We start from the raw sequence: 26,818 nt of genomic DNA on the forward strand, positions 1-26,818 counted from the left end.
CAGTGGGATTCTGCAAACAGACAATTCTCAGCTGTCTTCTTCTGTTCTGCCTCTAACTCACGAAGACAGTAGGCAGTAAGCATAGTAGCAGGGAAGAGACTGAACAGAGATCCATTATTGTTATCTTTCTTTTCTCCTTTTAAGGGGCCGCCACACCCTGGGGGCCAAAGCATCATGTTCTTTTGAATATGTGGATATGTGTTGATTGTGGAATTAATGTATGTTTATTTAAATTACTCAACTAGCAAATGACATTTTCAGCGATTATAAAAAAAACTTTTAATGATGACCAGCATCAAGGTGTGCATCATTAGAAAGGGCACCTACTATTATAAGTATTATAAGCTCTTTGGTTGAGTTATTTTGAAACTGTCACAAACATTGCATGTTTAACTCTTCCTAAATCTTAAAGTACTGGTCATCTTAAACCGGAAAAGAAAAAATACATTAAAATGATCTATGAATTGCTAATTAATTGAGGAATTACATACAAAGAAATGTTCATATGGCAACACAATGCATGAAATAAGTAGTGTTCCCTTCCAAAGGCAATTGGGTTCAGGTGCAGGACAAAAGAAGCAAGAAAATAAAGAAATGAGTCACAGTAATCGGTACCACTTTACAATAAGACTACCCTTATAAAGGATTCATAAAGGGTTTATAATTAGGTTATTAATTAGGTTGTAAACACTTTATTAATCATTAAGAACCATTTATAAACCAGTTCTAACATAGTTTTCATATCAACACAGGCTCACTATTTGGCAAGATGACTAAGCCTTATATTGGCTACCTAGTTTACTTAGTCTTCTTCATCAGCCAGCGTCCTTGGTATCTGTTGTTCACTGAGTTGATTCCCCCCCCATCCATCTTGATGTTTCTTGGCATCTCTTTATGACCATTTATTTATGAGTTACTAACATGTATAACTGCCAAAAGGGAGCCTTGTAAAGTGTAAAACACATTCCCATTTTTTTATTAGTTACTACCATTTCTAATTGGTAAAAGGGAGCCTTACGGGCCGTCTCCACGGCAGCGTTAAAAAATCTTGAAACGCTTCTGCCCATTCACTTTGAATGGGGTGACGTCACTTTTTTTCGCTTTCGCCGAAATGCATTGTGGGCAGGCGAGCGGAGATTCTCAGGATTTTCAAGATCCAAAGTTGAACAATGTTCAACTTTTGAAGCTGAGGAGGAAGCGTCAGCCAATCAAATCCCGTGTACGCAAATCTGACAGTTCAAGCTCTAGCCAATCAAACGGCGTGTATGCTGGGAGAGCCAGACCGCAGGTCATTTCCTCATATTCCAAAAAATGGAGGAGAAATTAGCGGTAGCGAATCAATCACCCGGTGCTTTATGACCAGACCTACCGGGATATAAACCGGAGGAGCCAGGCATGGAAGGAGGTGGCAGAGACAGTGGTATGTTTTCGCCTGTTTTGGGGAGTTTATATCCAGTTTACTTCGGGCTTTTTGGCTTCGTATGTCGCGGGCGGGAGATTCATGTGATTGGTTGATCGCAAAAAAATCCCCAAGCCTCAGATACGCCCACCTCCAAGATTTTTTTAACGCTGCTGTGGAGACGGTCCGTTATTGTAAAGTGTTAAACAAATCACCATTTATTAATGAGTTACTACCATTTATAATTTGTTTAAGTTATGTTAAGCCTTAAAGTTATGCATACATTAGGGCGTGGTCACATTGAGTGACAGGTCTGTCCAGTGACTGCTGTTGTTAGCTTTCTGTCTCTCTGCTAGCAGCTCCGTGATGCTACAGGGACTCAGCCTCATGGATGTATAATAAGAACTGGATACAGCGTGGGAGGCGGGGCCTCGTTCGTTCCTATGAGAGTTGCTCATTGGCGCATGAAGACAAAATGGCCCAACTTTTGAGAGAGTGAAACGCCACGAAAGTAATCATATAATCCGTTCTTATTGTGCATCCATGGGTGAAGGTAAAACTCATGTCGTACTGGACACGTCACATGAACGTGCCGGGCGGGGCGGTCCCCTGGGTTAGATGCGCGTTCATAATGCCGAGGAAAAAATCTCTCAGGATAACGTTATTAGCACATTTTACAACTTGAGGACCGAATGTTTTTAATAAGGGCTATACAAATGTTCATACTGGGTAGTTTATTTAGTTTAAAAAAAATTATCCAACGATTTACAGACCACTCTTTCCCAATGTTAGTCAATGGGAAACGGTCTTTCTGGGCCCAGCGACTGATGCGGAAGTGTAGTACCGCCGTTTGGCCACAACGAATATTTTCCTCAGAGTCCGGCGCACTTCCTGGGGGCTTGCTCAGCCTGCTCAGCTCATCCGGGGAACATAACTTGAACTCTGCCATGTTTGTTGTGCTGGTGCCTTGTGGACTATTCTTCATGCTTATATCGGACCATTGTAACTCGCTCTGCGGTTAAAACAGACGGTGCATGAATGCGGTTTTTCGGTAAGTGAAATTTGAGTACTTTATTTATGTGTTGCTTATGTTTTTAGTCAGCTAACGTTAATGAATGTTAAGGCTTGGGTTAGCATGTAAGCATGTGGTAGCTACATGTGCTAACGATGCTAATCGTAGCCTCCAAGTTAAAACGTAATAGAGAAGCATTAAAGGTGGGGTAGGTAATTTTGGAGAAACCAGCTCGAGTGCGCTAGAATTTGAAAATACACAACCGGAGAAAATCTGCCACTTCCTTACAGAGCCCCTCCTCCAACACACACGAACGCGCACATGACCAATGAGGGCACGAGATAAGTTTGTGCACAGATGGAAGGCTGACAGGCAGGTAGGCCATCCAGTTATTTTAGCCGGGCCGGCTAAAATGATTGGTCGTGCTTTTTACAGTACTACGGCTTCCACAGAGCCGTTTTTTTTATGTATTTATTGTCAAAGCATTTAATAAATTCATTGCTATCGGGATGTTAAGAGCATTCCATGGAATATAACAAAAAGTGTTTCTGAAATAAATTACATACCCTACCTTTAAGCATTAAGTGGGATAATACTGTAGAATAAACGGCTTCTGTTTGAGGTTGGTAAACTAAGGTCATCCTTGTAAGTTAGAGAGATATTTTATTAGGAAGGTAACTTTATGCATTGCTAAGGTTAATATAAATTCGCTATGATCGATTATGTAGACAAGCTAACGTCAAAGTAGTGTTGAAGAACGGCGTAGTGTATGTGAAATTAACCTCACAATAAGATGTGTGTATATTAAAAATAATAATGTAATATTTCACGATAATTACTTAGATATTACATTATGGTTGGTTGAGCTGGAGTTCATTATTGAGTTTACACGTTAACATCACAGTCATATCTGAAGAACGAATCCAAACCTTGTTCTTTTTATTAATTGTATTACCAAATTGATATCAAATAAATAGTAAGCGTTGGTAATACCAATGCTGATAAAGTAAACTATTTTATTTGAGTATTTGTGTCTGGGAGAAGGTACTGTACCCAGTTCCTATGTTCGGCAGTTATAGACTGGGCTTTCTTGTACAAGAGAATAACAAAAGTCAATATGGGCCATTGCTGTATAATTATCCTCAAATTATGTTATACAATGCACCTAATAAACAAGTATGGCATTTCGAAAAATGATGTGCAACAATTGTTACTGTAATTTGTGTACATTTTGTTGTTAACCAAGATGATTTATTTTTTGTTAGTACGCACGTGGACGCTTTGGACATACCTGGAGAAGGAAGAAATGGGTCTTCGGAATGATGGGAGTGAAAGACAAAAGGCGGAGACTAGTGTTGAGACTAGTGTTGAAACTAGTGGAGAAACGATCAAGATGCCACCTTGTCCCTCTGATTAGACGGCATGTAAGGAAGTAGCATTATGAGTGATGAGTGGAGGGCATACAGGAGAGTGCTGCTGAATAACATGGGGTACAACCACTACACCATAAACCACAGCAGGTGGTTGGTGAACCCCCAGACGGCAGTCATACCCAACATATAGAAAGAGCTTGGTCGACCGTTAAAGGACATGTCCGTAGACTGAGAGGAAACCGTACAGAGAGTTTGTTGGAGGAACACCTCAAGGTTCTTGAATGGTCATCTTGGCTTGGCTCTGCTCACCCTGATGGACTGCTTGGACGCTTGTTCAAGGATATACACAAAGCCTTTCCAGTCTGAGTAACATTATTTCTTACCATGTCTTTCATTTATGTCTGAGAAAAGCTTTTATGTTTAAATATGTGTATCAGTCATACTAAACAGTCATTATTTTGAGTCCTGATTTTCTTCATGTGTGAATAAAATGTTTTGCTTGGTTCTGTTGCATCTTACTTTGCATTTCATGTGAAAAAAATGTATTAGGTAAGCGTGAATGTTATAACTCATTCATAAATGGACATGTGTATTAAACTTAAAAACAACGCACCCTTTCAGTAGTTATAAATGTTAGTGACTCATCAATAGATGGTCATAAGAGATGCCAAGAAACATCAAGATGGATGGGGGAGAATCAACTCGGTGAGCAACAGATACCAAGAGGCGCATACACACCGCAGTACTTTTCCCACAAAGGTTCATGAGATCTTAGTTCATGAGAACTCTTTAGTTCTCATGAACTAAGTACAGATCGCGTTCACACCGGAATAAGTCCCTGGGGGAGGATTAAGCAAATGAAGCCGCTGACGTCACTTCTTCTTCTTCTGCTTTGGGTTTACTGGCAGGCCGCAAACAACTTCACGGCGTATACTGCCACCCGAAGTCCCCGGCCGGAAGTCCCCGGAGTTGGGGACTGGCTCAGAGTAAATCGCCAGAACACCGACACCTCCTCATCTCCACCGCTCCCATGTTTTCTTTTGTGTTGCTATAAGTTAGTCCCTCTGCGTTTGTGCGCTGGGCTAATGCTAATGCTAATAATGCTAATGCGAGGATAATAAAATGGCGGCTTCACAAAACGTTTTGGGAGTTTTACGGGGCGTGGTTTGCATTCCGCCCAGCCAATCAGACATAGGAACCTTTTTCTCCCACGAAAGTACCTGCTCTCTAGCAGGGACGGAAAAGGGGGTAAAAAAGGTTCTGATTAACTAATTTGAGTTCCGGCTCTTTTTGGTGTGAACGCGACATTTCGGAACTATATCGGAACTAAAGTGGGAAAAGTACTGCGGTGTGAACGCGGCTAAGGATGCTGGTTGATGAAGAAGACGAAGTAAACTAGGTAGCCAATATAAGGCTTAGTCATCTTGCCAAATAGTGAGCCTGTGTTGATGTATGAAAACTATGTTAGAACTGGTTTATAAATGGTTCTTAATGATTAATAAAGTGTTTACAACCTAATTAATAACCTAATTATAAACCCTTTATGAATCCTTTATAAGGGTAGTCTTATTGTAAAGTGCTACCCAGTAATCAATCTGCCAATCATTGTGTCAATTAATTGTTTGGTCGATAAAATGTCAGAAAATTGTGAAAAATGCCCTTTCCCAAGCCACAGACTGACCTTTTCAAATGACTTGTTTAGTCAAAACAGCAATCAGGATAGTCCGTTTACTGTCAAATAAATTGAATTAAAATTACATTTGAGATTGAAGAAAAATATAAAGATACATTTTCTGTTGATCAACTCATAATTACAGCCCTTAACTGCATGTACAACGAATGTTGCTCAAATGTGAGGATCAAAATGTGTCTTATGGCAGCCATCAAAGTACAGTAGAGAAGTTTTCTGTATAAAGCTTACTGCAATATCTCAAATATTGTAGGTTTAAGTATGGAGTACTAACCACCTTCATGTGTCTAGCGGGTTCATGTGAATGTTTTTGGTGCTTGTGATTTAATTTAATTTAACAGGCAGCAACTACAATAAGGAAAATCTGCCCAAAAATCCCTATGCTATCCCTATAGTGTATACCTTTTAAGGATCTATGTATTCTGTTAACCTACAGGCTAGGAATTAATACTGGTTCACATTTCAATGGTTTGCCCTCCTTTTCTCTCTTTGCTCTTCTTCATGATTCAGACCCCGGACCCCCGGCTGGCATCAAAACTGTGCCCTCTTCCTCCAGCAGTGTCGTGGTGTCCTGGTTACCCCCTCACAAGCCAAATGGAATCATCCGCAAGTACACCATCTACTGCTCTAGCCCCGGGTCCGGCCAACCGGTGAGTTACAAGAGGGGTGCAGAGAGTTTTAGGATTAGGAAGAAAAAAGAGGGAGAGGGTCATCCAAACATAGCTGGTAATGAAGGTTATATGATCCTTTATTTATGCAGAATACATTCTGTGTTATACAGTACCTTTTTATGATGTTAAGATTACATTTAGATTTAATTATGCATAGTTGTGCATTTGTAGATGTGTGTGTTAGTTTGTGTGTGTGTGTGTGTGTGTGTGTGTGTCTCAGTGTGTGTGGTCTAGTGCTGCAGTCTCAGCTAGGTGTGTGTGTGAAATGAGCGCTCCTCATACCGCAGTGTGTGTGCGTGCAAGCTCACCCTCCAGCCTCATTTGCATATCTGCGTCTCATCACGTTGCCAGGACAACCTCATCTGTTCATCAATGAGGGCAGAAAACAAGCCGACAGCAAATACACACTCTCAATTACGCACACACACACACTCATAAATGTATCACACCATGCGTATAGAGTTCCATATCCATCTATGCAACTCATGTTTTTATGACAGTGTGAATTCAAAAGCAAGAAATATATCCTGGTTGCATACTTGCACACACACACACACACACACACACACACACACACACACACACACACACACACACACACACACACACACACACACACCTATCTATCTATCTATCTATCTATCTATCTATCTATCTATCTATCTATCTATCTATCTATCTATCTATCTATCTATCTATCTATCTATCTATCTATCTATCCCTCCCTCCCTCCCTCTCTTCTTTCTCTCTCTCTCTGAAGCCCCCATGCAGAGTTTGGGATGATTACTATGTAAATGAGTGCGACTGGGGAGAAGGAAGGAGGGATGGGGGGGTCAGACACACCACACGGGGAGTACTTTTGTTCCTCTTTTCATTATCTCGCTCTATCGTTCCCCGGATCACCGCTATCTCCACGCCGGAGGAATATTTTAATATCCGTTACAGCAACACACACTCTGTCACTCCTCCCTCCCTTTCTCACAACACACCCCACCCACCCATCCATTCATCCATCCATCCATCCCTCCCTCTGTCCATACCACTGCCTGCAGTAGAAACTATAGAGGCACATGTACAGAGAGAAACAAGGAGAAAAAGAAGACATTGATATACGCAGAGAAGATGTAAAACAGAGGGGGGTTCTCGTGGATAGATGGAAGGAAATGCACAGAGTGGGCCCCCCAGATGACAGGCAAATGTGGAGAGGGGCAGGGAAATGAAGAGAGGGATGAAGAGTGATGGCAGTAGGCGAAGGGAAGGATGGCGCAGTGGGGTGAAGGATAGGCAGAGAGGAAAATACAGAAAGGATGGAGACAAGAGGAATGGATGATGAACAGGGAACACAGGGAAGTAATAAAAAGCCCAGTGGATTCTTCCATGACGGCCTGCTCATAAATGTGAAAAACAACATGAATACTGGAATCTATTTGCCCAGAATAAACCGTTCTGCAGACAACAACCCAGCAGGCTAGGACGCAGCTCAGCAACGCTGCAGTGTCTTCACTGCTTTTACAGGCCGTTTTCAAAAACATTAGACAGTCGTAATGCAGTCTTAATTTCACCTGTGCCGTTGGATTGTCAGTCAGAAATGTGTGTGTGTGTGTTTGTTAAATGTGTATTTGTGTGTGTGCTGAAGGGAAAGTGATGTGTATATGTCTAGACAGCAAACACATGGCTGGGTTAAACGCACTGCAATTACACATCCACCTCGAGGTCATGTATGCCACTGTATGTGTGTGTCAGTATATTTGTTTGTGTGCTTGCTTGTGTGTCCATTTCACCTCTTCTTTCCTTTCCTTTAGTTCCTGTTCCTTTCCTTTCCTTCCTTCCTGGTCCTTTCCTCTAATTTCCCTTCCTTTTCTTTCCTTTCCATTTTGTTCCTCTCCTCTCTGTCATTACTGATGCCTGCAGTAGATAGGCCTCATTAGCGTATGACTGTTCGTGATATCTCTGACTGGCTCATTTGTCTGTCCCCCATTGTCTTCCTCTGTTCTCATATCTCTGTTTGCCCTCCCCAAGGAGAACAGAGGAGGAGAGGGAGTGGGCTTCACTCGCCCCAATCCAACCATCTTGCCTCTCTCCCATCCAGCCTCCTATCCTCCTTTCCCACAGTTGTTGTTTTTTTCCCTTGCAGTATTATAATATAACATGCCTGGGACCCTTTGTATGTTCATCCCCATCCTCCTATCGACTCGAGGAGAGCATATAGGGCTTAAGTCACATTAAAACGATGTTCACTCAGTCCGTCACATAAAGACTGCCTTTCCAGTAAAGTGACAACATGATCTTGTCTTTGGCATCCCCCAGATTCTACTTCATGCTCTCTAGCACATATGATATGATGCAGATTGTTTTGTCATCAAATCTTTTTAATGGAGAACTTATTATTCAAATGAAGATATTTGGAGAGTGCTCATCTCTGTATAAAACACGTTGCTCCTGCAGTTCCTTCAAGATAATTTTCTTTCTTTCCCGTATTGCTTCATTCAGCTGCCCAGTGAGTATGAAGCTAATCCAGAGCTGCTGTTCTACCGGATCACACACCTCAACCACCGGCAGCAGTACCTGATCTGGGCGGCAGCCGTCACCACCGCAGGTCGAGGGAACTTCAGCGAAAAGGTCACTGTGGAGCCGGCGTCCAAAGGTGAGTTCCTGGAAATTAAAGGCAGAAACGTGAGACAAACATCCGAGTGCTTGGAAGCAATCTTTGCTATCTAGGTTACATTTAATCATTATTTCAACAAGGGGGGTTCACAAATAAAGTATGGGGGTACCTCCAGCATAACAACATCATCTTTGAACAAATTGTCACAGGTAAGATTGCATTGTTGGCAATGTACGGAGCAGTTTTGACAATGAGGAGGAATGTGTGGGGAAATAAAGATGATATAACTTGTCACATCAGTTAAAACAGTGTAATACTCTTCTAATATACTCTATTTAAATGTGTATATAAACACTCCTTCACACTGAAGATGTGTCATTCAAATACAGTTGAAACTTGGTTATGTAATGTATCAGAAAACATTCACTTTACAACCACATTTTGTCAGATTTATCCAGGACAGCTGAAAGGCTTTTTAACCTACAAATCACCATATCAGTGGTGGTTGGGTGGATGACATAACAGACAATGCCAAGAACTACACATATATATTTTTTAAAGGATCTTTTACTCATGACTCGTATAAAAAGTCTCCCTCTTATTCTGTCTCTTGCTATTACTATATAACTGCATATTCTTCAACCTCCCCTCCTGTTATGTGTTTTTGAGCCTCTGCTATTGATTTCAGAGTTCAGAGGGCACCAGATAAACTGTCCTGAATCAGGGAAATAATAAGAGGGAGAGCAAAAGGGAGGACAAGAAGAGGAGAGAATATGACATGACGGGAGGAGAGCTAACTAATACACAAGACGATAGAGAGGCAGAGTGTTTAAGAAAATGAAGAGGGCAGTTAAATCAATAGGCTTTGGATTAAAAGAAAGAGGGAGTAAGAATGAATAGAGTGCACTTCCCACCATGTTATCCTTTCCTGTATCTATTCGGTCCTTTGACTGCTGGGTGCAAAGGTTTGCGAGTGTGCGCTCGTACGGGTGGGTGCGTCAGCTGATTGGCAGCTGTAAAAGGCAGTGTCCTCCAGGCTTGCCCACTCAATACTTCATTCAACCTTAACATAAGTGCACTAGAGCACTTGCATTAAGACGCCAAGCTTGAGAAAGAAAGAGAGACAGAGAGCGGGTGGGTGGAGTGACAGAGAGTAAGAGGGTTATGTGCCTGAATGGATGGATATTTTTTTTAATATCCTCTCTGCTGATTCTTCGTCCTGTCTTGTATTTTTATTCATATGCTTTTCTGAGCTGCACAATGTCACATTAAACATCGATTTCTTTCCCCCCTGAGTGTGAATCACGGTAAATACATTGCACACTCTCTACTGGTAAATCATGTTTATTGAAAGAATCCCAAATGGAAAACAAATCAATTGCATTTCAACCATCACGTTTCTCTATTGATTCGACACATACTGAAACCTAAAGCATTTGTTTATGGGGTTTGAAAATTGTTTATCTGACAATGCCAAGATTAACCGATTGGTACATATTAATTAGAACAGAAAACAACTGTTCTTGTGTAATTGTTAATACCATTAGCTCTAACAGTCTCTATATACTTTAATTCTTTACATTCCTCTCTTCATTTTTCACCAGCCCCGGCTAAGATCCTTTCATTTGGGGGCACAGTGACGACCCCCTGGATGAAGGAGGTGCGACTGCCCTGTAGCTCAGTAGGAGAACCTACACCTACCATCAAATGGACCAAAGACAGGTGAGAAACCTTCCCAGAATTATTGTGTAAATCTGAGTTTATGGTGTTAGTGTGATACCTGTTCAAAGTGAACAAGTATTGAAGTATCTCAGTTGATTTAGGGAAAAGTCAGTTACTGTTTGCAGTTGTTTATATATAGCGATGGAATTATGTCACAAGTTAGTACAACTATCTTGTTGACCCCATGCTTTTGGATTGTTTTGCATCCTATGTTAATCAAGACTAAACAACAAGGTAAATAGCATGTTAACCTATTCAAATGATTCCTTTCTCTGTTAGTGAGGACACAGCCATCCCAGTGTCTCTAGATGGACAGCGGCTCATCCTGACCAATGGGACACTGGTGCTGCGTGCGGTCAAAGCTGAGGATTCTGGGTACTACACCTGCACGGCCACCAACACGCTGGGCTTCGACACTATCATTGTCAACCTTGTGGTACAAGGTAGGATAATTGACAATAATGGCAATAACCTTCAGGCCTTTCATTCAAGCCGCTCAATTATTGTTGCATCTCACTTAAAATACTTGCTGAAAATGAGAAATAGTGACATATTTTTAACCCCGTTAAAAAGAATCTCCCTCATATTTTATTACACGTGTTATTGAGCTGTTAACTCTTTGCGTCCCTTCCTCAGTTCCTCCTGACCAGCCTCGTCTAACCGTCTCCACCACTTCCATCTCCTCCATCACTCTGGCCTGGATACCAGGAGACAACGGAGGGAGCTCTATTAGAGGTACATGACCCTGCCGAACAAAGCTGTCTCTTGTTGTGCCAACTCACATCTCTTTCTTCTTGTCACATATTTGCCAATGTGTTTAAAGGTATATACAGTTAGCTTGAGGTCATCAAGTTGTGTTTTGAAAGAAAAAAGATTTCCCACTGACCTCTGAGTTTACCCTCTGTCTGTATTCTCTTTCTCCTTGATCCGGCTCATTGTTAATGTGCACATTATCTATTAGTTATTGATTGGCCCTCTGGTTTTACGTTTCCCTGTTAACTCTGTGTCTCTTTGATTAACCGATTGTTGGTGATTCTGGTGTGAAGATAGGCATGGTGTGTGTGCCTGAGTGGGCATCCATGCCTGAGTGGGCATCCATGCCTATGTGGTTTTAATCCCTTTTCTTTGTTCGTGCTGTTTGTCAATAAGAGGCTGTTTCAGGGTTGTCTTTCTGACTTGTTGTTGCTCTTTATGCCTATATTAAACTATAAAGGTAATGGCTCAAGACATCACAGCACCCAGAGAGACTTATTGTCCCACATTTTATTACTAAAATAATTGTTTTAACAGCTCTTTGAACCCTTTGGTCAGTCGGTAACTATACTTTAATGCTGCCAAAAGCTGTTGCAAAATACAATTGTATGTTATTCATGTGGGTTTAAATACTGCTCTGCAAGTAGGGAATACAAAGTCATGTGTATAGTGTGCAACTTTGTATTATTAAAATCATGATGTTCCACCAAGCAATATTTGCATCCATCATCCAGTACATCAGGGAAGCCTTTATCTTGTGTGTATACCACAATGCATGTCTGTGTGTGAATTTCTACAGTGTCAGCAGTCAAGGATCTCTTTTAACATTACTACTGCAGTGGCGAAACATGTTAGCTTTCATTAAAAAAGAGGCCTCTTTGCCGCTTGTGTAATAATCAAATGAACCAACTGTATAGGCTAGTGATCCTGCAGTGAGTAGTGATATATAGTTTGTTATAATGCTGTTCCTTACTGTTCCTTCTTCTATGTTCTTCTGTGTTCTCTTCTGTTCTGTGACAGACAGAGGGTGACTCTCAAACTTAAAAACAAACACTGCAGGATCTGCATGTGTTAACCCCTCTAATGTTTTGGACTCTATCACACCATCTGTTAGAGAGAGATGGAGAAAGAAATGGTACAGAGAGTACAAAGAAACACAGAGAGGGAGACATTTATATATACATAATTATATACAGACAGAAGGAAAGAGATGGAGGATTGGATGTAAAGTGTCTCCGAGCAGCAGGGAGTTGGCTTTCAAGGCAGCTGATTATAAAAACAGTCACCACATTGCATACCCTCATTTGCATAGATGCTCAGTCAGCGCCATCCCAGTGTTGGGGTTTGTAGGTAACTAATGGCGGAGTAGACAGCGAGCAGCTACACTGTCCTCCAATCAGGGCCCGTCTGTGCGAGGGAAGGTCTGACCTGCCATCTGGTGGACAGTCAGGGTACACATGTGACATGTTTAGTAGGGTTGGTGCAAATGAAGTTCTTTATCTTGACTGTTTGACTTAAATAGAATCACATTTTCTTCCACTTTTATCATGTATTTTAAAATAACTTTGAAATTATATTTTTGACAACAATTAGTTTTGTACATACTGTACTATTCAATTAACATTTTACGCCATTTCTAAGGCATGTATTCGAAATAATATAACACTCTACATAATATACTATAAAACATTTTCTGACATTATTATGACCTTTTTATGATGCAAGATACCCTGACTTTTCTTAAGACATATTATACTATAGTTTTGTTTCTATGACAATCATATGTGAATCTACATCATGACATATTCTACTATCTACGATTTTTATTATGAAATTATTTATGGTAAAAATGGTAGACCGGTTGAATTTAAACAAATAATCATATTCATATTCAGTCATTGGAGAATATTTGGTAAGGGAAATCATCTGTAGCAGTCAAAGCAAAACAGCATTTGCGCCTGCCAGGGAAGAGATAGAAGGCTCATGAAGTGGATGATTTGGATCCTGAAAAAAATAAAGGAGCCAGCAAGATAAGGGAAATCTAGTGGAATGGGTCACGACATGTGACTTTTTTTATGTCAGACCACTATGACATTTTGTATGTCACAACAGAAAGTATGATAATGATTGTGTGCATTTTCTATTTTGTGTGTGTGCAGGTTTCGTGTTGCAGTACTCTGTAGACAACACAGAGGAATGGAAAGATGTTTTCATCAGTTCTAGTGAACGCTCCTTCAAACTGGACAACCTGCGCTGTGGCACCTGGTATAAAGTGAAGCTGGCTGCAAAGAACAGTGTGGGAGCCGGACGCATCAGTGAGATAATCGAAGCAAAGACCCATGGGCGAGGTAAGAGACATGTCCTATAGGATGAAGGAAAGGAATGTGGTTACAAATCACAATTCAAAGCTGATATTACCAGGATATGGTGGAATAATCTTCGAACAATATAACACAGTACGAAAGGCATATTTTGTGAGTGGTCTCAGTGGTGGAGTCAACAATGAAGCTTAAAATATCTACCATTCATTCAAACATAATAAGATCATTAGAACACATAAATCCTAAATATCTGATTCTCCTCCTTTTAAAGAACCCCAGTTCAACAAGGATCAGCCGGTCTTCACCCACCTTAACTCCAGCCACGCCCGCCTCAACCTGCAGGGCTGGGTCAGTGGAGGCTGTCCCATCAACGCTGTCATACTAGAGTTTAGACCAAAAGGTAAGTCTCTGTTTGTCAATTTTGCAAAAGTATTTGAACATACTGTGTAACAAATCAAATAGGAAAAGTTTGCATGTGAATGCTAGTTCTCAGGTCACTTTCCATCATAAAAAGAAATGTAATAAAGTAACAAATTAGAACAGACTCAACATTGCTATGTGTACTTGATGCAGGTACATGGGCATGGCAGAATGTGCGCACCAATGCCACAGCAGATGTGTTCCTGGCTGAGCTTCGTGAGGCGACCTGGTATGAGTTGAAGATGAAAGCCTGCAACAGTGCTGGCTGTGGCAACCAGAGCTCCCAGTTTGCAACCCTGGACTATGATGGCAGTAAGTAGAACACTCTTTGTTTGGCATTCAATATGAATGAATGGTTTTGTCTGCTAAACTAATGAAAAAAATCACAACACCGGTTATCTTAAAATATTGTTGGAAATGGCAGTTAGTAATCTCTGCTCTTCCTCTTTGTAGGTACAATTCCACCAATCAAATCCCCTCTGGAAAAGAACGATGATGTCAAGAAGCTGTTTTCTATTGGATGTCCTGTGATCTTGGTCACTCTGGGTGTTGCGCTGCTCTTCATCATTCGCAGGAAACGCAAAGAAAAGAGGCTGAAGAGACTAAGAGGTGAGAGAAGTGGTAGGAAGGAATCAACAAGATAAACAAAGCATTTACCAGTGTAACCAACAGATATGCCCGAAGCAAATTTAAGAGAGAATCTTGAATCGAAAGTTGCATTTATTTTAGAAGATTGATTTGTGTATCAGAAATAAATCATTTGTGTCTCTTATCTTTCTAGATGCCAAAAGCCTGGCAGAGATGCTGATCAGGTAAGACTGACATTTCAGAATCCTGCTACATAACCTGTCAGAGATACTACTTAGTGCATCTCAAAAATGTATTTTACATACCTGTATTTTTCTAAATGTTTTTTTTGGTTGCTCGTCTTGTATCTGTGCATTAGTAAAAACAACCGCAGCTTTGACACCCCAGTGAAGGGACCTCCTCAGGGCCCACGCTTACACATCGACATCCCCCGAGTGCAGCTGCTCATTGAGGACAAGGAAGGCATCAAGCAAATTGGTGAGAGGAAGAGAAAGAAAAAGAGAGTTGTTTTCAGGCGTCTGTGCATTAGTGTTATATCTAATAATGTATGTGTACTGTACTGTATTTGACTTGCTATAACTGCATTTCAAAAATATGAATGATGTCTCTTATAGGTGAAGACAAAGCCACTATCCCTGTGACAGACACAGAGTTCAACCAAACTGGAAACCCTCAAAGCTTCTGCACAGGTGTGTCCGTCCATCATCCCGCCCTCATCCAGAACACCGGTCCTTTGATTGACATGTCAGACATCAGACCAGGAACCAGTAAGTGTTCTCTCTCTCTCCTCACGTTTCATTTTATCAGCACAAACTTTAACTAAACCAAAACAGTGCTAGTGTAGCAGAGCATGTGAATAAAAGCAATTAGCTTTGCAAATGCTTTTTCATTCACTCGCCTTAAACAGCCTCTGCACATATGCTCATCCTTCTTATTTCTTCATCCATTTTCTTTACCAGACCCAGTTTCGAGGAAGAGCGTAAAGTCAGCCCACAGCATCAGGAACCGATACTCCAGTCAGTGGACTCTGACCAAGTGCCAGTCCTCCACGCCAGCCCGCGCTCTCACCTCAGACTGGCGCACAGTTGGCTCCCAGCATGGCATCACTGTCACCGAGAGTGACAGCTACAGCGCCAGCCTCTCACAGGACACAGGTTGGCACATGGGATGAATTACACTTACAGCCATTAACATGCACATATTAAGTAAGGCTATTTTTCAAATGTGGAGGACAATGTGGTTTTGCAGTGGGTTACATCTCAGAAAGCATTATTTTTGAACTGGACAAAATGTGCTTAACTTTCTATCCTTTCCATTATCTTTCTTAGATAAGGGTCGCAACAGCATGGTGTCGACAGAGAGCGCCTCTTCAACCTACGAGGAGTTGGCGAGAGCATACGAGCATGCCAAGCTGGAGGAACACCTGCAGCATGCCAAGTTTGAGATTACTGAATGCTTTATCTCTGACAGCTCCTCTGACCAGATGACTACAGGTACCAACGACAATGCAGACAGCATGACGTCCATGAGCACTCCCTCAGAGCCCGGTATCTGCCGCTTCACTGCCTCACCGCCCAAACCCCAGGACTACGATCGTGGCAAGAATGTAGCTGTGCCCATTCCACACCGCGCAAAGAGTGAGTGGTTGCTGCAAGCATTAACTTTTTTTATAATTAATTATTTTCACATGGCACTTTTAACTTGGATTTAATCATTAATAGGTCAAAACAAATCGACGTATTAATATATTAGTAGTATAGTATACTAATAGTTCAATTGTATATTTTTATTTGATAGGGACGATGCAATTTAAAGTGGACCTATCATGCTATATTTGAATAATATAGTGTAGGACCATACCTATATAAGGCATATTTATACTTTTTTTTTTTCAAAATACCAAACAGATCATGCATTTTAGCCATGCCTCATTTTGCTCAATTTGAAAAATGTTAGCTCTGTTTTTGCAAGGGTTGATTCTGTGAGCAACAGCACCATCTAGAGGCCTGGCATATGTACTACAGCGTCTCCAGCGCTTTCGAACGGCAATGCCGTGGTTGTCTCCTCCTGATTGGTGGAGTTGGCCCAATAGCCGTAGCGCCACCGTCCTGACGTCAGGACAGTGTTCAAATCTGGATCAGTTTTTATCAGATCCGTTGCAGCCCCTTTTTTAGAGATTTGGGTATGGAGGAAAATAGAGAGGGTTGTGTTTTCTGACACTTGGTGAGTTCCCTGGAACACCGGGGACACATATTCATGTATAAAAGACGTACAAAAGTGCATTTTGCATGATAGGTCCCCTTTAAGATCCAGAGCATAAATAGAGTTTATAGCTATTATTTGAAGGATTATATGTATTATGACTTTCATTAATTGTCAAACAGCAGAAATAGCCATTATATAGCTAAACACAGCTAGATAGCTGAGTTAAGGATATAACAAAAAAGCATTATAACAGAATTGTAAATATAAAAAAACATCAAACAATAATATAGAAATACACATAAACAACACATACAACTAAGTTTAGAGGGATGGTAAAGTTCTGTCTGATGCAGCACTGATAATTATTTATAGGCATTGGGTTTTGCAGGTTTTAACACATTAAATGTCATTTTTTCCCTTTAGGTGACTACTGCAACCTTCCCCTCTACATGAAGTCAGATCCCTTCTTCCGAAAGCAGTCCGAGCATCATGACCCCTGTCCAGTGGTCCCCCCACGTGAAGCCTCCATTCGTGGCCTGGCCCAGCGGGCATACCACACCCAGGGCCGTCATGTGACTATGGACTCGGTAAAGCAGCAGGCCCTAACCATGGGCCACTCTGGCCTGTCCAACCTCTCTTCCTCTGGAGGGGCAACAGGAGCCTGTGGTGGGGGTGCGTCTGCTAGCTCTAGCAGCTCCACCCTCCCCCAGAGGACTCTCACCATGCCAGGCTCCTCTGCCTCCATGGCCCAGAGTGCAGCGGCCGCTGCTGCTGCCACTGCTGCAGCCGCTGCATTCTCCTCCTCAGGGGCCACAGGAGGGACTCCTGGAGGGGCCTCCTCCAAGATGGGAGGATCCAGAGACTCTCTCCTGGAGAGCAGCTCCTCGGGCTTAGGCAGACTGCAGAAGCAGAGAGATGGAGGGGCCGGGGCCTACTCCAAGTCGTACACACTGGTGTAGCCTGCCAACACCTTGGCCTGTCACTGTAACTCTAAATAAAATGCTGGTCAAGCCAGCGCTTGCCTGGAGCCTCTATGAAGTGAGAAGAGAAACATACACATGCTCAGCCGACCCGTCAGTGCCTGCGCTGTGTCGGGCTGCAGGGAGCTGCTGGGGGTCCCATTGACACGACTGTATGAAGGGGTCAGAGCTGGGTCTCCACAGCACAGGGGTTTGCCTTTCTTTCTGCCTGATTGCTTTTTATTATTATTGTGTCATCTTTCTCTATCCCTAATTTCATCACCCTGGAAATCACTTGCCAAACCGTAAATGATTAATCTGTTCACTTCATTTTTTCATTTTCTGGCAAGGACAAAGTACTTATGCACAAAATGCTTTCCACGTGCACTGTCTTGTTTTCTGGATCAAGACAGTCATAGAATGAACCAAGTTTTTTTGTTGTTGATGTTTTTAGGTTATTAAATACATTACTTTTCTGGTTTCTGATGGAAGAAGAGCTCATATCACAGCATTGTGCCATGGCAGGATGCTTTCAATGTATGCATAAACCACCTTGGTGTTACACTGGCTCTTAGTGGAAGGACTGACATCTCAATACCAGTTTTGAGATTTGGAGAATCTTCTTATACATGCAATGGATGACACAGCATAGTGGTCTTAATTGATGCTTTTTTAAACAGACTCAAAACAGAGGACATACAACAAATGTCAAGCATCATCAAGTGAATCCAAACCCTCTTTTTCATCAGTTTTCAGTTAATTTTCTGATAATGGAAATATAATCTCATGTGCACTAAGAAAAGTTAGAATGGATCCAAGTAACAGAAACCTTCACAAGCCTGCGTGTGTGTGTGTGTGCGTGTGTGAGTGTATATTAAATATATATATGTATACATGTGGCAGGCACACACCAACAGTGGATCTTTTTAAAAATCAATCTGTATGCTGACCTCTCGGGCAGATGTCTGTGTAAACTGACCCTCCCCCCCACTGTTGATTTTGGGGAATCGGGGACAGTAACAATGATAATGCTGACGATGTAACTCTATGATCCTAATTCGTCTAGCATTTTGAACTTTGTTTTGTTAAGTGTGATTGACAGCATTGATTAGGAAATAATACTGAAAATGAAGTGGGTTCACAAAAGAGCATTTACAGAAGAAACAGGATCCTTACTTTATTCTCTTCCTCAGAACAAAGAAGGATGAAAACCCCCATTATGATCCATCATCGTTCCACAATCGTTCCACAATGTCATTAGTCTTTGTTTAACACATTTTACCTGTATCCACTTTTCCCCTTTCATATATCCCACCTTCACCCACCCAGTCTCCCATCATATCCATACAGTGTCACTGTGACCTACTGCTAGCATACGGGCTAGTTAAAAGACAGCTGGACTGAGAGGTCTCATATGCACAGACAGGCAGAAATGCTACTTGACGTTCAATGACAACTTGAATGGAAGCAAAAGTTTCAAACGTACAGCAAATTTATTGAGATGTATAAAGAAAATAATATTTGTATGAAATTATCTTGAATTGATGAACGGACAATGACTTTAAGATTATAGACAGAGAGATCAAGTGTTAAAAGAATTTGCAGAAAAGGGAAGAGGGGGTTACATAGAAGAGAAATAAGCGGTCTTTAAAACTAAGAGATGTGTTTTCAAGTCCCTCCACCTCACTGAATTTATTTGAGCTTTATGCATGGTACTGTATCTGCTAACTTTTGGTTAACTTGTTTTTCCCATTTCTTCTCCCAAAGCTTAATCCCATAACAAAGATCGTTCCAAAAAGAGTTGCTCCAAATGTTTTGCAATGGCAAAACGTAACATCAGGGCTCTCGCAATAGAAAAAAAGATATGATATATGTTTGTTTTCAAAAGTATGTACATATATATTTCTATTCAAATATATAGCAAATATATGAATATTAAAAAAGCAGAGAAATATAAAAAACGTTCTAATTGAATATATATATAAAAGATCACAAGACAATCGCTCAGAGTGAAAAACTGCGAGAAGGAAGAGAAAGAAGAAGAGGGAGGCTTAAACGGGTAGCACAACCATGGATGGGAGATCTTGGAGAGAAAGGAAGTGGTGTGAAAGAAAGTTAAATGGTGAAACTGCGGTTTGAGGAATGATCCAATGACCCCCCCTTGTGATATTGTAAATGTTCCAGCTCCTGTGCAGCAGGGCGAGACTGAGAGGAAAGCACAGTAAAGTCAAATTATAGTGTGAGATTGTGTCGCTGGTTAACTGGTCTATGGCTCAGTGCAGAAAGTGTGGTGTTGAAAAAGAAAACCGTAAAACAAGGGAAGCCTATACAGTAAGTGAGCCTGTTGTAATATGTTGTATTGTACCTTCCAAAGGTTTGTTCACAAACTCAATGCCATTATCTGACTTTAGTTAATGAAAACAAACAGACCGAAAAGTGTTTCTGTTTCTTTTCCGTGTCATAGCGAGCTCAAACTTCTGGACTGCAAGCCAATAAACATACCACAAAGTAACTTCTCATATATGTATTAATGCTCTATTTAATTTAAAACTACACAGGAGATAAATGCATTTAGCTTTTCATTGTTAATTGTTTATTTTGGCCTTAATGTTTCACGTTGTACAAATATTGTTTTCAGTAAAACAAGTCCGGAAATGGGGCTGTCCTGTTTTAGCAACCAGAAACAGAGGCCTCATATATACAGTTGTATGGATATTGGATGGAGTGATAAAACAAACTCCTGTCAAACCTGCTTTTCCCTATTCTTCATTGAAGTTGCCTCTAAATCACTGATATATAGTCAGTTTGCTTAAAGTATATGTATTGTATGCCTTTAAGGAAACGTCCACCCTCTAACCAGTGGAGACTTGATGGTCTTACACTTGTTATACTGATTAAACTTATCTAAGTCTCTACGAAAAAGCAAAGAGGCGTATTTCTTTAAATGTTTAACTATTCCTTTAATGTATTCCAAGAATTTTGTTTAATCCTTGGTTGAAATTAAACTCAAAACAGCCTGATTATTGCAAACTACACAATACTATAGTATTTTGGTTCCTAAATTATAGATTTTCCGTTCTCATGTGCAGAAAAATATTTTTAGAACCAAATAAATAATTCAAGTTAAATGTACAAATAATATTAAAAAAATCATATGTGCAGCTGAAAAGATGGCCTGTTATTGTGTAACATTGACTAGTTACTTTTGAATAAAATAGCAAACCATACTGCCATATTAAACTTGTAACTGTTCACAGTACTTTATCATTGTTGCAGCAACATTTCTTCTCAGCACCCTGTGTTGATATCTGCAATGTTGAATTGACAAATAAGTGAATCAGGGTGGATTCTCTCTTTAAAATACAACAGAATACTTTACAAGCTGACTGTTTGAACTCTGAGGCCAACTTCACATGTGCTTCTTCCCCAACCTTTCCGCATCTGCTCAACCAATAAGATCTTCCCTCTCACTGTTCCCCCACCTTTTACATTATTTTAACTCCATAATAGAAGACTTGTGTACATAGGAAAGTGTTTTGTATAAATGAGTACTATTTTCGACATCTTCACTAGAAACCAGGGCACAATGTAAACTTTGAACTGACGTTATTGTAATGAAACAGAAGAGGACAAGGAAATACTATAGGATTATACAGACACTGCTTTATCTTGATTTATGAACCAGTTGAAACATGTCAGAGTGGGCCATGCATAGTTAACAATATTTATTTCTTCTTTTACAGGACATTTGGTTGCATTGTCCTCTTTTAAAAAAAATGTTTCAAATTTTTTTTTCTGTTAATTTTTATCTTTTTTGTTTTAATTGTTTTTACTTTATCACAGGTTGCTTTGTTTAGCGTTTGCCTTTTTTTTTAATTCCACTTTTTGGGGGGAGGACAGCAGCATTGCATGCTCTGAAATTTTTGCTGGTTATAAAAGAGAAAGGGAAATGGTGAAAAGAACAACTTAAAATGGCAGGTTAATGAAAACATTTGAAAGATGCAGAGGTTGTTCCTTAAACTTTTACGGGGAAACGTTGCTTCAATTTGCAATTGCTTGTGTTTAACTCTACATTTTCTTTTCTATGAAAACAAACAAAAACAAAAAAAGAGTACTCAACACCTTGTGCAATAAAGCTATCTTTCTATGAACTGTGATGAAATTATTCATTCTTTCTTAACCATGAAGGTAGAACAAGTGCTTTCTGTATCATCCACTCTTTACTGTAATCTGAACTTCCTAAAGACGAGACTAACTAGTTTGTCAAAGTATTTCGCTCAACCTGTTAACACTTTTTACAAAGTGCTTCAGTCATCCTGAAGCACTTTAAATGAAAAGGTTTATCTCCGTGTTGGTGACACTAGTACTGGAGGCATTGGGTTAAAACGTGTTTTTTGCATTGCAACAAAGAAAGTCATTGTGGATGAAGAAATCACTGAGTACTATCTCAAAATCTTGGCATATTAAATACAAAATACCTGCATGTGATGCCGTTAGAGGTGAGTGAAAACAATGTGAGACTTTGAGAGAACCAATCATGATTGAACCCCTGCACATAAAACCATTTACCCAATATTCAGCTCTCAATAGTGTCTGTTACATCGAAATCCAACTAAATGCAATTTTAGTTACTACTTGTTAGAAATAAAACTATTTAATGTGTAAATAATCTGTACATTTTAGGGTCAATCTAAGGTTACTTTAGTAAAATGAACGGTTCAAAGTAACACACAAAAATACAAACAAGACATAATTAAATATATCCATAACTTTATAAATGAATACAGACTAAACATGTTTACAAGTAATTGTCAAATAATCCAAAACCATTTTTAAAACGTAACTTGTTGTCAGTCAAAACAAACAAGGCAGAGCCAGTTCTGTGAAAAAAAAAAAAAATTGCAAAATAATAAATACATGTATTTGTTTAAAAAATAAAAATAAAAGCAACTGCAGCGTTTTTTTACAGACTCCAATCCAGCATGTGCACTGGAAGTGCAGTTCATCCATAATATGATTCAGAACCTGATTGAAACACTAGAGGGCGCCATGCTGCAATGAAACACAGTAAGTCTTACAGAGGAGTTTATTAAAATAGGTTGTTTTTCTACACGTTCTATAAGATCAGAAATGTTGACACATTATAATATGTGTTCCTCTCAATATTGATATATTGGATATAACATTGGTTATATTTATTAACAGCATTCACAGTCACACACACAGTCACTCAGTATTCAGAGCACAAAACTAACATTCATTCAGATTTAGTAATATATACAACAAATCATTCACATAGAATTTAAAATCTTTCCAGTTGTTGGAGAAAGAAACTACTACTGTTATTTTATTCTGCACAGTGTCTTACTAATTCAAAAGCTCCCCTAAATGTATATTGTACAGTATGAATATGTGTGCATTTGTATGTAGTCACAGTCACAGAGTTCATCCGTTGTTTGGTGAATCGGGATTCCTCCCACCTGCTTCCTGTTGTCTCCCAGGCTGCTGCATCGGTACCTCCATCCCTCTTTGTCCGCCTACTTGCCGTTCTTCTGTTTCTTCTGCTGAAACTTCCTGTAATGGGTCTGGATGGTGGCGGCGGCCTTCTCCACCTCCACCGGGCTGAGTGGGGGAGCAGCGGTCCCATTGCTGGCCTTGGAGCCTGAGCACGACAGGATAGCCAGAGAGGCTGAAGCAATAGCCATGGAGGAAGAGTCTGCAGCAGTGATGAAGTCGAAACATATTTTTTTAAGTGGGCAAGTTTTCTGGTTTATGTTTTTACTCACTCAGATTTGACATTTGATTTGAATTCAGTAATTTAAGATGAATTAATATGACAGAAAAGTTGCCTGCCTTTAAATAAACAGTTGTACTTACTCTTTCTATACACGCCTATGCTGTTCCTCCTGTAGCCATCAAACTGTGAATGAAACAGAACATCTGTGAATTAGAAGACACTCAGTGACTCACACAGGCACAAGATGAGTTGATACTGGTCAGGTATGACAATTATCAATGTTACGATCTTATCTGGAGCTTGGATGATGAAACATTGTTCACATACCACTGACGGTACTAAATCCAACACATGAAACCAGATAGTCACACAATCGCTTTTGCAAAATTCTTCAACTCAGCTGTACAAAATGTGCAGAGCTTCAAGAATGACTGCAACTTACATGTGTGACTGCACCTTTTTGTGTGTCCTTTTCATCTATGGTTAGAATAATTACCTCCAACACAAATCCCCTTGATTGGGATTATAGCTCAAGCAGAGCAGAGGCAGGGAAGCCAGAGGCTGAAGACTGGACAAGCTTAGCATGCTAACGCGTCAGTCTGGCTGTGTGCCAGCGTTCAGTCCCACACACGAGCTCCATGACCTCATAATTGAGGTCAACATTATCCCTTTACAAGTGACATTAAGGTACATTTACCGGGGCCAGTCTTAGACACAAACACAATTAAGTATTTATTTGACTCAGTATTGTTTCTTTAACAGTCCGCTTGCTCTATTTTTTGGGCTAATTTGCCCTTTTACATTCCTACCTCAGCACTTGTGCCTTTACTTAACCACCAAAAATGGTCTTCCTGCTGCAGTCCAGCTTATTACCACTATTTGTCTTTGATTTGTCACCTTCATCTTTATAAAAGTTTACACACGTCAAAAGTAAACCTTCAAATCAGTAATCCTAAACTTAGAAAAGTCCACAGACAGGACAACACAGGCTTTTTCTAATAAGAAGGTTATCAGAGGTGAGCAGTTTGGACTGACATTGACTTGTTGATGAAGGAATCTAAATGAAAGCCTGAGGAAAAGTAAAATAACTTAAGTCATGGTCAGTGATGATCTATGTACAAGGACTTATGATTCAAAAGCTTATTGTTTTACTGTCTGAATCACATATTTTAATCTAATATTATTTGGCCGCTGCCGAGTCCCAACAAACTCATTTCTGTTTAATAATTGATATATATTTTTTAAATGCAGTCATCCATTGAGAAACTATAAGCAAACAGAACACGTGACCAAGCTTATAAGCTCACATGCTGAGTCAAGCTTGACTGCTGAACTTTCCACATGCTCTGTCTCACCATTAGATACCAGAGGATTAGGAAGAGGTCATTTGTATGAGTAATAAATCCAGCCACGCTGGCAGAGGAAATCCAAATTGTATGAAAAAAAAAGTTACTGGTTTCCGTTCATTCTAAAATGACCACATTTTATCTTTTGAAATATGTAACACTGAGAAGACTCAAGTGAAGCAACTCAGCAGAGAAGATTTGGAACGGGGGTTTGCCGGGCCATGTGCAGAGTGAACTTGTGTCGTATTAGCTGTAATGAATCAATCGCCTTGGTGCATCAGCATGGCAATGTGCGTGGGACGCCAATTAGACCAGGGTACAGATCTCATTACAACTCACCTCATCTGCTTTGCTGCTCCTCCGACTGTGTGACACTGAGTGAACCTGCCAAGGCAAAGGCTGGGACACGATGTAAGGCAAAGGGTCCTCTTGCCGTGCAAACCGCTCCCCTATCTGAGAGTGAAACAAAACGATGTGAGTTAAAGCATTAAAAAGTCAAATGTTATTACTAAACTTACCATGCTCCCACATGACACCCCACATTAAAAATATATTAGAATTGTCAGTAGAGTTTGGTTTTCTGAATTTGTTTTGCTTTTATGCTAACCCGGTACATATTTGTATTAGAAACATGAGTATTAGGCTAGATGTTACGTAATTAGCAGAGGAATGCTTTATTAACATTAAAGGTTTGATTAAACATCACATTAATTATATTTGGATACTGTCAGTAAAAGCCTGGTTATGGTTTAACACTATCTGTTTTAACATTTCCCTGACCACATTGTGATCTACTGTACATAAACCTGATTTATATTGGATATTGACGACCTGCTGTGTGAGAAAGCTACAATGTTATGGTTTCAGCAAAAGCACACAGCGCTTTTGCTGAAACCATGATGTATTTCTTCCATTCTTCTATTGAAATATGTTGTATTTTTGTCAATACAAATCAAAAGATTATTTGAATAGATATATATATATATATTTAAATTGAATAACAATACACACAAAAAAACGATACGCTTAACGCTATAAATATTAAATCAAATTTCACAGAACAATAATCAATTGTGTTTCTACTTCTATCCATCATTATAATCATCTTACCGACTCTACGACTTTGACCACCAAATACATGGCTGTTAGCATGGTGACCAACATCTTGACCACTATTCCTTTAGTTTCTCTATTAATCCTTAATGTTTTCCTCCGTTTTTGATAAATGTCCTCAGTCCAGCTGAAGAAACAGATCCGAGCAATCAGGAATGCAATGCAGGGCTGCTCAGGAAGGACGGTCGGACGCACAGTGCTCAAACACATACATCGACCTGCGAACACACTTCATTGTCACTGTCTCTGTGGTAAGACTGCTAAAGAGCTTTGCAGGACTGAAATAGAGTCTAGAGAAGAGGTAATCTTTTCCTTTGAACAACACTTATCCCTCAGGTGTGCTTTCCCCTCTCCAGCAGAAGACACAGATCATGTTTTATTTGTATTTATTTAAATCCCATGTTGGATTAAAACAAGAGGATACCGCTTAGAGATAATTTGATTTGGAAAGATTGTATTCTTCTTCATTGTCAAATGTGCTGCATGCTGACTTTTGCTGCACTGACGTGAATCAGGAGGGAGTTGTCAAACAAGTTGACCTGTTGACATATACTGTAGGGTCAGTCACTATCTAAAAAGGCGCTACTGAGGAAGTGTTTACAAATTGTAATTAATGAAGGTATTTAGAAAACGTTTTAATCATGCTTTATAGATCAGTTGAGATCCATTAGCACAAACACATCTGGAGCGACCTAGTTGTGACCTTATTATCTTGAAATGTAAACACATTTTAACAGAATGAAAACTGTTTTTCCACAAGGGTTTCTAAGAAAATGTCTCAAAGATAAAAGTGAAGGGTTATAGCAAGGAGAATACGGTTTCAGTAATCAGATAAACCTATATCTGAAAGATCACTGAGGTCTTTTGTGCGTCATTGTGTAGAGCCTAACCTCCGACCAATGAT

General features: G+C 40.1%; 2 protein-coding genes across 2 annotated transcripts in view; one reads left to right on the top strand and one right to left on the bottom strand.

Moving 5' to 3' along the window:
• Positions 1 to 21,869, top strand: part of LOC117470313 (Down syndrome cell adhesion molecule-like protein 1 homolog) — a 96,580-nt gene extending 74,711 nt beyond the window's left edge. The window contains exons 21-35 of the mRNA XM_034115043.1: positions 5,985 to 6,124; positions 8,636 to 8,789; positions 10,355 to 10,472; positions 10,752 to 10,915; positions 11,109 to 11,207; positions 13,385 to 13,573; positions 13,818 to 13,946; positions 14,120 to 14,278; positions 14,420 to 14,575; positions 14,748 to 14,778; positions 14,913 to 15,031; positions 15,169 to 15,321; positions 15,514 to 15,708; positions 15,883 to 16,191; positions 17,183 to 21,869. Coding sequence (XP_033970934.1) covers positions 5,985 to 6,124; positions 8,636 to 8,789; positions 10,355 to 10,472; positions 10,752 to 10,915; positions 11,109 to 11,207; positions 13,385 to 13,573; positions 13,818 to 13,946; positions 14,120 to 14,278; positions 14,420 to 14,575; positions 14,748 to 14,778; positions 14,913 to 15,031; positions 15,169 to 15,321; positions 15,514 to 15,708; positions 15,883 to 16,191; positions 17,183 to 17,718 — 2,651 coding nt within the window. The 3' untranslated portion in view covers positions 17,719 to 21,869. The remainder of the gene's footprint in view (positions 1 to 5,984; positions 6,125 to 8,635; positions 8,790 to 10,354; positions 10,473 to 10,751; positions 10,916 to 11,108; positions 11,208 to 13,384; positions 13,574 to 13,817; positions 13,947 to 14,119; positions 14,279 to 14,419; positions 14,576 to 14,747; positions 14,779 to 14,912; positions 15,032 to 15,168; positions 15,322 to 15,513; positions 15,709 to 15,882; positions 16,192 to 17,182) is intronic.
• A 920-nt stretch (positions 21,870 to 22,789) lies between these two features.
• Positions 22,790 to 26,054, bottom strand: LOC117470314. The gene is made up of 4 exons (XM_034115045.1): positions 25,912 to 26,054; positions 25,141 to 25,254; positions 23,596 to 23,638; positions 22,790 to 23,434 (listed from the first exon to the last, which is right to left on the bottom strand). Exons 1-4 carry the CDS (start codon positions 25,963 to 25,965, stop codon positions 23,256 to 23,258), a joined length of 390 nt encoding a protein of 129 aa, XP_033970936.1. The 5' UTR covers positions 25,966 to 26,054; the 3' UTR covers positions 22,790 to 23,255.
• Positions 26,055 to 26,818: the final 764 nt, after the last annotated feature.

Source organism: Trematomus bernacchii, unplaced genomic scaffold (genome assembly GCF_902827165.1).
Source record: "Trematomus bernacchii unplaced genomic scaffold, fTreBer1.1, whole genome shotgun sequence".
In the NCBI taxonomy this organism is placed as follows: Eukaryota; Metazoa; Chordata; class Actinopteri; order Perciformes; family Nototheniidae; genus Trematomus; species Trematomus bernacchii.